This window comes from Nematolebias whitei, chromosome 10 (genome assembly GCF_014905685.2).
Source record: "Nematolebias whitei isolate Nwh7 chromosome 10, NemWhi1, whole genome shotgun sequence".
NCBI lineage: Eukaryota > Metazoa > Chordata > Actinopteri > Cyprinodontiformes > Rivulidae > Nematolebias > Nematolebias whitei.
This window is the reverse complement of record NC_056507.1, coordinates 749,698-763,252: the sequence shown is the minus strand read 5'-3', so window position 1 is coordinate 763,252 and position 13,555 is coordinate 749,698. Positions and strand designations below refer to the sequence as shown.

Below are 13,555 nucleotides of genomic sequence, written 5' to 3'. Positions count from 1 at the left end.
GTCTCCAGTCCATCACAGGGACACCTGGACAGGTCTCCAGTCCATCACAGGGACACCTGGACAGGTCTCCAGTCCATCACAGGGACACCTGGACAGGTCTCCAGTCCATCACAGGGACACATAGAGACAAACGAGACAAACAACCACTCTCTCTCACCTAGGGACAATTCAGAGTTACCAATCAGTCTAACATGCATGTTTTTGGTCTGTGGGAGGAAACACAGAGAGAACAAGCAAACTCCACCCAGAAACACCCCCGGCCAGGATTTGAACCAGCAACCTACTCATTGAGAGGCTGCAGCTCTACCATTTTGACTGGCAGGGATATTTAAAAAAAAACCTGCTTGAAATTCCACTACATGGTTCTTTAGATGCTTTGAAGTACCCGGCTGATAAAATGTGCAGGTAACTAATCTTTTAGTGTCCCTGCCAGTCAACAAGCTGAAAGAAGCTGCAAGAACAAGAACTCTTCTTGCACTTTGAGCTGCAAGAACTGACTGTTGTCTTGTTTTTTATCACACAAGCTTCAAAGCTTGAACAGGAAGAAGTCAAAATATTACTGAGGTCCTGATGGAGATGAGTTTAATCCCTGATGCTGATCCTTTAGTTTAGTACTGACTCGGTCTTTGATTTTACAGCACAAACTTTTAAATTACAATCAGCCCATTCAAACTATAACAGCTGTAAGCTAGACACATGCCATTTCCTGTGAAGACGCAGTGTGGATGATTTCTGCTGAAAAGGTTCATCACTGAGCTGAGTTGATTTGAACAGCTGAACAGAGCTGAACTGAGCACAGTGCGCTGAAACAGGCAGAGAGCTTGAACAGGTGACACAAAAATCTAAAAGTAGCAACAAAAACAGAACTAGCTGAGAATGCACAAAAGAAACTGAAAGCAGAAAGAGGCTGAAAAAGCTGAAGGGGACCAACAGCTGAAATGAGCAGTAGCAGGCTGTAAACAGCTCCAAGGGCTTGAAGAGAGTCACTGTGAACCCTGAAGTCAGGTCCTGCTTTTATTTCTACACCTCTGAAAGGTTGTTGACAGGTGTCTCCCTGCTCTTCAGCCGGTTCTGCAGAAGTCTGTTCAGCACCCGTTGATTCAGATCAGGTGTGTCCAAGGACTTGGGGTCCACTGTCCAGGAAAATGGGGAGTGTGGCAAAGAGGTGAAGAAGAGAGTCCAGGCAGGATGGAGTGATGGACGTCCCCCAGAAACCATCTTATCACCAACAATCTGGTTGGTCCACTATAGGAGTGCACTGCTTGGTGGGGAAACAGTTTGTTTGTGACTCCTCAGATTGATGAAGTCCTTCAGATGAAGGATGAAACATCTCTCAACAACAAAAGAAACCGTCCAGATGACCTGACTGAACATTGCTGGATTGCCTACCTGGATTATTGAGCATGAACCTTGATGGATGGAGAAAAGTTTCAGGAGTGATTTGTGACACGGGTGTCAGCAAAGGTCAAAGGTCAAAAGAAAATTTACAAGACAGTGGTGAGACCAGCTATGTTGTATGGTCTGGAGACAGAGACATGGACAAAAAGACAGGAGACAGAAGGATGGAGAAGATCAGGAATGAGATCATCAGAGGTACAGCACAGGTTGAACAACTGGGAGATAAATTTAGAGAGGACACACTGAGATGGTTTGGACATGTCCAGAGGAGGGACAGTGGTTTGGACATGTCCAGAGGAGGGACAGTGGATATATTGGTAGAAGGATGTTAGAAATGCAGCTGCAGGAAAAAAAAACAAAGAGGAAACATATGGATACAGTTAGAGAGGACATGGAGGTAGTTGGAGTGAGGACAGAGGACATAGAGGACAGAGAGAGATGGAGGGAAAAGATGAAAGAAAATGAAGAAGAAGAAGAAGGTGTGTTGAAGCAGAGAAAAATCAAAAACATGCAGGATAGAGACCCTCGTGGACCAGGACTGAGGACCACTAGTCTCTAAAATGACCAGTTGATGATTTCAGACCTTTCTCTGTTTCACTGATCAACAGTTGCATGACTTGACTCAACACAAGGTCTGTTTCAGGTCTTGGTTCTTGTCTGAACACAGGAAACAAACTCACCAACAACAACTGGAAGCACCTTCATGGCCTTCCTCTCCCTGCTGTTGATCTTGGCCCTCTTCCTTCTGTGAGGGTCGGGGATGAATCTGATCTCTGAGAAGCTCACCGTCGGCACGGGGCCGTCCTTGCTGTCCGAGTGGAGCGGACGCTCTGCTGATGGGACGGTGGACAGTTCATCAGGTACATCTGGCAGTTCACGCTCGATAACCGGGGGCAGAAGAGGCGGCAGTGAGGCGGCAGCCTCTTGCAGTTTGCGGCAGGCCTGGATGCTGCTCTTCAGCTTGGCTTTGCGCGCCTCCTCCCAGCGGCGCAGTCCACGGAACATCCCGCAGTACAGCAGCAGCATGATGGGACAGGGGATGAAGAAGGAGCACACGGACGAGTAGAGCACGTAATCATCGTTTTCCAGTTTGCACTCGCTGGGGTCACGTCCTGGCACGTTGTTGATGCCAAACATGATGGGTGAGGCCACGGCCAAGGCCAGAATCCAGGTAGCTGACAGCAGAAGCGCCTGACGCAGGTCCACGTGTTTCCTGTTGTAGTTGAGGGGAATCAATACGGCGATGAACCTGGAACAGTCAGAGAAACCAGCATGGCCGTCATCACCGGTGAAGTTTGATGACTAAAGGGTAAAAAAAGCTTTGGTCCTGCTTACCAACCCTACTGATGAACTTTTCTACTTAAAGCAAAAACTAAAAAGTGGTGCAGGAACAATCAAAGTTCAAATAAATGTTTTTAGATTTCCTGTATGAAATTTTCTTAAATGACCTTGAACGGATCAGAAGTTCTGGCCGAGACAAGCAAAGACCACATTACAACTTTGACTTTGATTTGTGACCTCGGGTGATGAAAAGGTTATACAACCCAGTAGTTCCCAACTGTTGTCCTTGAGGAACACCATCCTGCATGTGATACTTGAGCTGCAGGTGGACTACAGGAAGATCAGCCCCCCCAACCCTATCAACATCAAGGGTACTAAGGTGGACACTGTGGACTGCTACAAGTACCTGGGGGTCCACCTAGACGATAAACTGGACTGGACAGCTGACACCAACACGTCTACAAGAAAGGACAGAATCGCCTTTTTCTTCTGAGGAGACTCAGGCCCTTTAACATCTGCAGGACCATGCTGCAGATGTTCTATCACTCTGTGGTCTCCAGCATCTTCTTTTACTCTGTGGTGTGCTGGAGCAGCAGGGTGGAGAAAGCTGATGCCAACAGACTTGATAAGCTCATAAAGAGATCTGGTTCAGTTCTGGGAGTGGACCTGCAGTCTCTGACAGAGGTGTCTGAGCAGACGATGCTGAGGAACCTGCTTCAGATCCTGAAAAACACATCACATCCCCTGCATGACACTCTGGACTCTTACTGCAGCTCCTTCAATCAATCAATGTGAAGAAGACAAAGGAGATGATTGTGGACTTCAGAAGGAACAATAACTTCTACACCCCCCTGAACATAAGAGGATCTGTGGTGGAAGTGGTCTCCAGCTACAAGAACTTGGGTGTACACCTGAACAACGACCTCAGCTGGAGCAACAACACCACCAGCCTGATGAAGAAAGCTCATCAGAGACTCTACTTCCTCAGACGGCTGAGACAAGCTGGTCTGGAAGCTCAGTCCTCACCTCCTTCTACAGGTGTGCAGTGGAGAGCATCCTGTGCTCCAGCATCAACGTGTGGCATGGAGGCTGCACAGCTGCAGAAAGAAAAGCTTTGCAGAGAGTGGTGAAGGCTGCACAGAAGATGTTGGAGTCAGTCTCCACCATCACAGACATCTACACCTCCAGATGCAGGAAGAGGGCCATCTGCATCATGAAGGACCACACTCACCCAGCACACACACTTTTTGCCCCGCTCCCCTCAGGAAGGAGGTTGAGGAGCATTAAGTGTAGAACCACTAGACTGAGGAACAGCTTCTACCCTGAGGCTGTTAGACTCATGAATCTCTAACCAGAATAGTCACTGTGAAAAACCATTTCGTGTTGCTGCTGATCTGTTTCATGTTGCTGCTGATCTGTTTCATGTTGCTGCTGATCTGTTTCATGTTGCTGCTGATCTGTTTCAATGTTGATGTGTTCATGCGTGCACATCTGCTCACAGACTCATGTTCATGTTTGTGCTGATGTTCAATGTTTTATGTTATGAGTGCTTAGTGTATTTTTAGTTGATGTTTTTCTTAGTTCATATCTTAGATGTTATTACTGTTTTTATTAGACATTTTATTGTTGGATGTAACTGGGACCCTGTGTACATAGTTTCGCTCCACCACATGTACCACATGAGGTGCGAATGACAATAAAGAAACTCTGACTCTGACTTCAGTCGTAGACCGAGACCACCGAGGTGCTCCACAGAACAACACAGGAAGTCCTTCAAACTGTAAAACTCCGCCCCCTTTCTACACAGAGGACAATAAAATTAATCCTGCACCAAAATAAACTCTTTAATGTTTCTGTCTGACCTGTTTAGATCTTAATGATGGTATTTTTATATTGTTATTTTGTAGATCTTGTGATTCTTGTGGCTGTTCCTTTGTACTGAAACTCTGGAACAACTTCCTGCAGGATCAGTAAAGTTCTAGCTTATCTTATCTTACTTGTTTCCCTGCTTCGACACACCTGGTTTGAATGAATGAGTGATTAACAGGCTTCTGCAGAACTTGATGAAGTAAAGAAATCATGGAGTCAGGCGTGTTGGAGCAGGAAACAACTGAAACATGCAGGATGGTGTTCCTCAAGGACCAGTGTTAGGGACCACTGCTTTAAACAAGCAGAACATCAATGATGAGGGATTTGAATGATGATTGTTTTTAGTGTAGACATGAATGTTTGAACTGAACCGTTAATGTAAGTAAATGTTTTGGTGTATTCAAGTAGGTAGGAGTTACACCGTGGAGACGAGGTTATTTATCTTGTCTGAGGCAGAGCAGAGTGACGGATCCTGAGACATTTTATCCACCACCAACGGAGGAGCCACCATAGACTAATCTTTGGCAACCTCAGATGGCACCACAATTATTTTATTTATTATTTATTATTAAGGCCTGGGACCTTTCTCATACCTAAAGGGAAGTTGACACATTAAATAAATTTAGTGCCGGGAAATCAAACTGCCTAGTTGTGATTAAGTTTTCTAACTCTGTAAAGTTCTGCTTAGAGCATGTGTAGATAGGAATGTGTGTGTGTGTGTGTGTGTGTGTGTGTGTGTGTGTGTGTGTGTGTGTGTGTGTGTGTGTGTGTGTGTGTGTGTGTGTGTAAAAAGACTTGTATTTGTAAAAAATAATTACACACGTTACAAAGTATTTTTGTTCTCTGATTGGATCGTTACATTTGTGATTGACAGGATTGATTGACAGTGATTGACAGACCTTAACAAAAAAAAAATAACTTGTGTAAGTATTTGTTACAAATACAAATATTTTTCTTTTACATGCACACATTCCTATCTACAGACTGTCTGTCCATCAGTCTGTTTGCCCATCGGTCCATCTGTCCCCACTTCACCACTTGCTCTGAACTAGACAAAAGGACCTTCTCCTACTCCGCTCCTGTTTCCTGGAATATCTTACAAAAAGATTTGAAGCTCTCGACCTTTGACCTCTCTAAGTGTCTTTAAGAATCTGTTGGACTCCTGGCAGGGTCCAATGCTGACATGTTCCTGTTTTTAGTTTTATACATTTGTCTTGGAATCTAGATGTTTTTTTTGTTTTGTTACCTTTTTCCTTTTAGCCATCCTATTTGTTAAAAAAAAAACAAAAAAAACTGTAGTATGAGTTTTTATAACTGCTTATTGTTGTTGCTGTTGTCCATTGTTTCATCTTTCTTTGTTGAAATCAGGTCTCTCTTGTAAATGAGTCCTCGAGGCTCAATGGGATTTACTTGTAGAAATAAAGGTTGATTGATTGATTGATACACGTGCACACAGCAGAAATTCTCCGCAATTTTATTTTCCAAGGTTACAAAACTCAATTTAAAACTACGCAGTCTGATTCACAAACACTGAGTATTTGTGACTGGAATGAGCGTCCATGGCACGTCTCAAGTTATCCAGCTCACAAGGGAACTTATATACATGTTGGCAGCGCTGGTGTCAGAATCATTTGTAAAGTGTGTATGTGGGGGGGACACACTGGGTGAGGGTCTGGGGTCCTCCCCCAGATAATTTTGAATAAAGTAGATCCATTTCCTGCATTCTGGTGTATTTTACAAAAGTTTATTACAGTAGATGAACATGAACCTAAACGTGCCCCCAACCTCAGCCCCCCCACCCCGGTCAACAACTGCTGGCACTAACGTAGCATTAAGCTAGCACACAACACAGAGGTGTCTCCCCTCCCTCCACCCACCCATCCAGAAGAGAAGAGCGTCCTGCCAAGTGACCTCGTGACCTCGGAGAAACTTAACATGTGGTGACTTGTTGTAGGTAACCAGGAAAACCCGGAATGGACTCAATCACGTGGAATGGATGTGTTCATGTAGCAACAGAAACAGCACTGGATGAACAAATATTTCATGGTAAATGTGTGTGTGTGTGTGTGTGTGTGGGGGGGGGGGTCAAATTTATATTTTTAAATGTGAGGGGGTCACGTCACCTTCACCCAGGTCTCTCTTGTAAATGAGTCCTCGAGGCTCAATGGGATTTACCTGTCTAAATAAAGGTTGAATGAATATAATTAATCAGAATCAGAATAATCAGAATAAACTTTATTGGCATTGCACCGAGATACAACGAGAACATGTACGTACAGTTGTCCGAAAGATGGGCGGAGTGCACGAAGCTGCGGCTATTAATTAGCGCTGCCCTTTTATTCTTATTCAGAATAATGTTTTGCTTTGATGAGAAAAGGAAAGAAAACATGAGGAGAGACGGTATAAAAAAAAGATTTCTCACTCCGTGTCCTAGACAGTGCACGATTTGAGGCATAAAAAAAACTACCACAGCAAAGCAACATAAACAGACGTAAACATAAATGGGATGTCTATGGGCAGCAGCCATTTTGGATTTTGACATTGTAACCCAGTTTTCCAAAGAAAACTTTCTTACACCTACATGTAACCACAAACCAAAATGGAAGTCGGTACCTCATTTGTTTGTTTTTAATCTATGATGCACACAACGATCACAGACGGACGGATGGAGGGTATTTCCAATCCTCTCTTTGCTCAGCAATTGGGGACATCATACTGTCTGTCTGTCCATCAGTCTGTCTGTCTGTCCATCAGTCTGTTTGCCCATTGGTCCATCTGTCCCCACTTCACCACTTGCTCTTGTCGAGGGCGGATGCTTTTCTCCTCCTCTCCCTCCTTTGCTTTGCTGCTCTGTCCTGTCTGTGAAACTACTTCTGAGCCTCTCTCTACGTTCTGAACCGTAATTTTGTGGATCTGGTCAGTTTGTCTCTCAACGCAATGGACAAAATTTTTGAGACAAGTTTCAGGCGAGCTGAACTGCCCGGACGACATGTATGCAGCTGGACATGTCTCTGGAGGAGGCGGAATGTGATGTGTCTATCTCTGCTGTTGACTGAGGACGCCAAAACTGCATAATTGGATTTATGACAACAGGTTTCCTGTTTTTGGAATTGTCTGGTTCCTGGTTTATCAACATACAAAGAAGACGGCTGCAGCTCATCCGGCCTGGTCAGGCTGCCGCCTATGTGAAGGTTTGCGCCGTGTCTCGTGCACCCAGACTCTATTGCTTAGCGGACTGGATCGTGAACTGGCTGTGATTTGTGAGAATCGCAGGCCATATACGACCCCTAGATGGATCAAATCTCAGGGAATATTCTCAGGCACGGATCAGCAGCATGTCCACTTAATTTGGACCTTTCAGAATCTATGTGAGACCAGCAAAGACTCAAGACAGATTAAAGTTCTTCCTGACTTCAAAACAAACGTTGTTTATCTGAATTTGGCTCCCTTGGCTGTCCTTGCAGGCCACCTTATCACAATTCACTTGGGGAACATGTAATCTGATGCTCTGCCCCCCTCCCTCCCATCGTGTAAGTCCATTGATCAACCAGAGGGAACCAGCAGAATAAACAGTGTTTCATCATTTCAGGACTCTTGGATTCTCACTGGCATTGTCCTTGGCCATTCCCTGAAACCCTCGAGAATGTTTGCAGATCTCAGCGGATTATTCCATCCTTATCAGAACTCCTTTCAGTGCCTCCGGGAGCATCCTTGGATACTCTCACCGCCCTTGTCATCTCCCCTCACTCTGTGGAATGTCTACGTCACCATGTGCTGCATGTGCGGGGTGTTCTTTTCATTACAGGGTCTTTCTTCTCAGCCAAGAAGAAAGAGTTTGATAGGAATATTTGTTGCCTCCAATTTCCTACGTGTCACTTTCACTACGTTTTTGTCGGTCTACACGTCTCACTTGAAAATGAGTCTCCGAGGCTCAATGTGATTGATCTGTCTAAATAAAGGTTGAATTGAATACATGGATGGCCATGAAAGACTGTTCCGATGTTTGACTGTGGTTTATTTTCAGCACTGGATGGCTCATTTTGTTTTTGTTCATAAAATCTCTCTAGCAGAGGTTTGTTCTGTTGAGTCTTTGGTTTCTAGTCAGACTTTTGATGACCAAACCATATCTGTTCTAAAGAGGAAGCATCTTGTTTGGGACTGAGCTGTACAGTTTGCTGTCCCCCATCATGGAGCGAAGAGGACAACTGGAAATACCTTCCATTCATCCGTCTGTTTGTCCATCTGTCTATTCGCCCATTTTGTGAACATGATAACTTGAAAAATACATGAAGTACTGACTTCCACTTTGGTGTGTGGCTGCATCTAGTCATAAGAAATAGTCCTTTTGAAAATTGGGTGACCAAGTAAAAATCCAAGATGGCTACCAGTATACATAAATATGTAAACAATCTATCATTTGAGGAAACTATGATTTCTAGTTTCTATACTACTTTAAAGTATACTTTTCTCAAATGATTAGGGTGAGGATTGGGTACCAAAGATTAATCTATGGTGGCCTTGGCCACCATTAGCCACCACTTTGTCACTCTCCAGGATCCATCACTTTGTGCTGCCTCAGACAAGAAAAATATAAAAAACTCTCCCTTTGTTCTTCTCCACAGAGTAACTCCTGCACACTTGAATATCTTGCACCAAAAACATTTAGGTTTACTAACATTATCTGTTCACTTCCAGTCCAGAACTAAAAATGTTCACTAACAAGACTGAGGTTTTGGTTTTTGGACCTGAGCACCTTAGGAATGAATGTTTCAGTCTTTCTCCCTCCTTAGATGCATTAATCTGTCCTCCAGCTCTAATGTTAAAAATCTTGGTGTTACTTTTGATCATGTCTTTTATCCCCCACATTAAAAACGTTACTAGAACCTCCTTCTTCCACCTGCGTAATATCACTAACATTAGAAACATCTGATCTAAAGATGATGCAGAAAAACTGGTCCATGCATTTGTCACGTCTAGACTGGACTATTGCAATGGTTTATTATCTGGGTGTCCAAATACTTCTTTAAAACGTCTTCAGTTGATCCAAAATGCTGCTGCCAGAGTCTTAACTGGAGTTACTGGGAGAGATCATCTCTCTCTAGTTTTAGCTTCTCTCCATTGGCTCCCTGTCAAATCCAGAATAGAATTCAAAATCTTTCTTCTAACCTACAAAGCTCTCAACAACCTAGCTCCATCTTATATTACAGATCTTATTGTTCCATATTTTACTAACAGAGCACTTCTCTCTCAGACTGCAGGTTTACTTGTGGTTCCTAGAGTTTCCAGCAGCAGAATGGGAGGAAGATCTTCCAGTTCTCAGGCTCCTCTCTTGTGGAACCAACTTCCAGTTTCTGTCCATGAGGCTGACACATTGTCCAGTTTAAGACTTTCCTTTTTCATAAATCCTATAGTTAGGGTCGGCTTGTTATGCTGCTATAGACTTAGACTACTAGAGGACAAACTGACCTAATTTCCTTAAATGAATTGTTAAAATTGAATAGTTTTCATTTGATACTATTTCTATCTTAACATGTGATTCTTGACCTGCCATTGTGTAGCTATTCCTACCAAATCCAGATCTGGGAACTCTCTTATTTTGACAGGGTAGGTTCTGGTAACTGTTTACTTGGATCAGGGAACTCTCAGGCTTACTAATTATAAAGTTATAAACATGTGACTGCCTTGAACAAATAAAACTTATATTGGACATGTTATCTGAAAATAATGACATCAACACCCACTTTAAACATAACGAGCTTCCTAACGTCACATCTGAGCTGCTCCTTCAAGGAAGTATTTCTGGTTCTACCCTTAAAAAAGCTCCGCCCCTAAAAGTTCACTCATGGACAATTTTATTAAAATAACAAAAATATAATTAAATAAGAACAATTAAACTGAAAATCAATTTTACAGTTTAAGTGGGTCATTAATAAAATTTTGATTATTTATTAAAAATACGAGAGAAATGTTTGATGGGTAATCATGTAATGTACATCATGTATCAAAACGATGACGCAAATTTGTCAAAATAAGAGCGATCAAAATGTTGAAAAGACCGTCCAGTTTAACAAAGTTCAGTCAGGTCATCTGGACGGTTTCTTTTTTTGCTGAGACATTTCATCTGTCATCCAAAGGACTTCATTAGTCCAAGAAGCCACCAAAAAACTGAGTCCACAAGCAGCACACTCACATAGTGGGCCAACCAGTTTTCTGGTGATAAGATGGTTTCTGGGGCCCGCCCTCTCCCCTGAGGGAGCCATAGTTAAAGCGGTTCAAAACATCAAAGTTCATGCTCAATAATCCAGGTATAAAATCCAACAAAGTTCAAGTTGAACTTTGACAGGCCAATTTACTTTCCTAAAAGAAATCCTCATTGTACAACTAAACAACTAAACAACTAAACAACGGAGAATTGAAGCACATGAGGGTGGTGGAGACACTGGAGCAGGTGGTGTGTGACAGAACAGCTCTCCTTGTTCACACAAGGGGAGCTGTTGGTCAGGCTATTTCTTGTTGCTCTCTAGAATAGTTATTTTAGAGACTACATTTACCTACATTTTATAAATGTAGATAAATGTAAATGTTTAACAACTCGTTCAAATAAGACAATAAGATACAACTTTCTTGATCCTACATGAAATTATTGTTCCAGAGTTTCAGTACAAAGGAACAGACAAGGAATCACACAAGATCTACAAAATAACAGAACATAAAAATACCATCATTAAGATCTAAACAGGTCAAACAGAAACATTGAAGAGTTTATTTTGGTGCAGGATTAATTTTATTGTCCTCTGTGTAGAAAGGGGGAGGAGTTGAAAGTTTGAAGGACTTCCTGTGTTGTTCTGTGGAGCACCTCGTGCTCTCAGTCTATAACTGAAGGTGCTGCGGTGAGTCCAGAGTGTCATGCTCCAGAAAATACACCAGAATGCAGGAAATGGCATCTACTTTATTCAAAATCTTCTGGGAGAGGTGTACCAGACCCCCCCATGTTCTTTGCATTCCAACATCATTTGGTTTACAACTTTAGCGCAGACATTTATTGAAACGTTCTCTGGCATCATGAGTTCAACAATCGGTGGAAGCTCTAGCACACACTTGCTGAACTCTTGAGTGAGCTGTTCGGTCCGTGCTCACTCGTTGAGCTAATTGGATCAGCAGCTTCCAGCGGGTCAGATTTGTGTCTGTGGCTGATCAGGTGTTTAAACGTCGGGGCGGCCTCTGTGTTCAGCTTGTTGTCCGTCAGAGTTTCAGTTCAAATCAAAACCGCTCAGAGCTGCACGAGCGTAAACCAGCCGTGGCCTCTTTTCATGGCACCGAGTATGGACACTGGTCCCAGCACTTGAAATGGTTTCATATTTTGTAAAAAAGATAAATGAGCTGTTGTTGTGTCACATGACCGCGTGTCCCTCAAGTGACTCACGCACCTGAAAGAGAAACGATAGCGCGGAGGGTGGGGGGGGGGGGGTGGGGTGGGGGGTGGAGAAAGATGTTGGAGCTCCTGCTGGTTCAGTGTCTGCAGCTGGGCTTCCTGAACACGGTCAGGAATGTTCCTCTTTCATTTGACCCAACAACCCCCCCACCCAGTAACGTTCCTCTATGGGGCCCAGGCCCCCGTCTCTGCGACGGGGCAGAATCAAAGCGCTACATCTGCAGCGCACGTTAGCGTGCCGTTGTGCTGCAGACGTGTGTTCAGGCGTACCTGTGCAGGTGAACACTGACCTGTCGATGCTGATGGCGCACAGGTTGAAGATGGAGGCCGTGCACAGCATCACGTCCATGGTCATCAGGCCGTCACACACGGTGGTGCTGAGGGTCCAAACCCCGTCCTGGAACTGACACACACAGACGTGTCCACACTGTTCAACGTGTTCATCGTGAAACAGCTTCAGAGACTTCAGACATTTAACATCAGCTAAAGAGTTAACGTCTGCTAAAGAGTTAACGTCTGCTAAAGAGTTAACATCTGCTAAAGAGTTAATGTCAGCTAAAGAATTAACATCTGCTAAAGAGTTAACGTCTGCTAAAGAGTTAACATCTGCTAAAGAGTTAATGTCAGCTAAAGAGTTAACATCAGCTAAAGAGTTAACGTCTGCTAAAGAGTTAACGTCAGCTAAAGAGTTAACGTCAACTAAAGAGTTAACGTCTGCTAAAGAGTTAACATCTGCTAAAGAGTTAACGTCTGCTAAAGAGTTAATGTCAGCTAAAGAGTTAACATCAGCTAAAGAGTTAACGTCTGCTAAAGAGTTAACGTCAGCTAAAGAGTTAACGTCTGCTAAAGAGTTAACGTCTGCTAAAGAGTTAACATCTGCTAAAGAGTTAACGTCAGCTAAAGAGTTAACGTCAACTAAAGAGTTAACATCTGCTAAAGAGTTAATGTCAGCTAAAGAGTTAACATCTGCTAAAGCGTTAACGTCTGCTAAAGAGTTAACGTCAGCTACAGAGTTAACGTCTGCTAAAGAGTTAACGTCAGCTAAAGAGTTAACATCTGCTAAAGAGTTAATGTCAGCTAAAGAGTTAACATCTGCTAAAGAGTTAACGTCAACTAAAGAGTTAACATCTGCTAAAGAGTTAACGTCAACTAAAGAGTTAACATCTGCTAAAGAGTTAATGTCAGCTAAAGAGTTAACATCTGCTAAAGAGTTAACGTCTGCTAAAGAGTTAACATCTGCTAAAGAGTTAATGTCAGCTAAAGAGTTAACATCTGCTACAGGGTTAACGTCTGCTAAAGAGTTAACGTCAGCTAAAGAGTTAACATCTGCTAAAGAGTTAACGTCTGCTAAAGAGTTAACATCTGCTAAAGAGTTAACGTCTGCTAAAGAGTTAATGTCAGCTAAAGAGTTAACATCAGCTAAAGAGTTAACGTCTGCTAAAGAGTTAACGTCAGCTAAAGAGTTAACGTCAGCTAAAGAGTTAACGTCTGCTAAAGAGTTAACGTCAACTAAAGAGTTAACATCTGTTAAAGAGTTAACGTCAACTAAAGAGTTAACATCTGCTAAAGAGTTAA

General features: G+C 43.1%; 1 protein-coding gene across 1 annotated transcript in view; it reads right to left on the bottom strand.

The window, feature by feature from the left end:
* drd4a (dopamine receptor D4a) overlaps positions 1 to 13,555 on the bottom strand; it is a 22,749-nt gene that overhangs the window by 4,093 nt on the left and 5,101 nt on the right. The window contains exons 2-3 of the mRNA XM_037682501.1: positions 12,271 to 12,383; positions 2,079 to 2,647 (exon numbers count right to left, since the gene is read on the bottom strand). Of these exons, the coding sequence (XP_037538429.1) occupies positions 2,079 to 2,647; positions 12,271 to 12,383 (682 nt within the window). The remainder of the gene's footprint in view (positions 1 to 2,078; positions 2,648 to 12,270; positions 12,384 to 13,555) is intronic.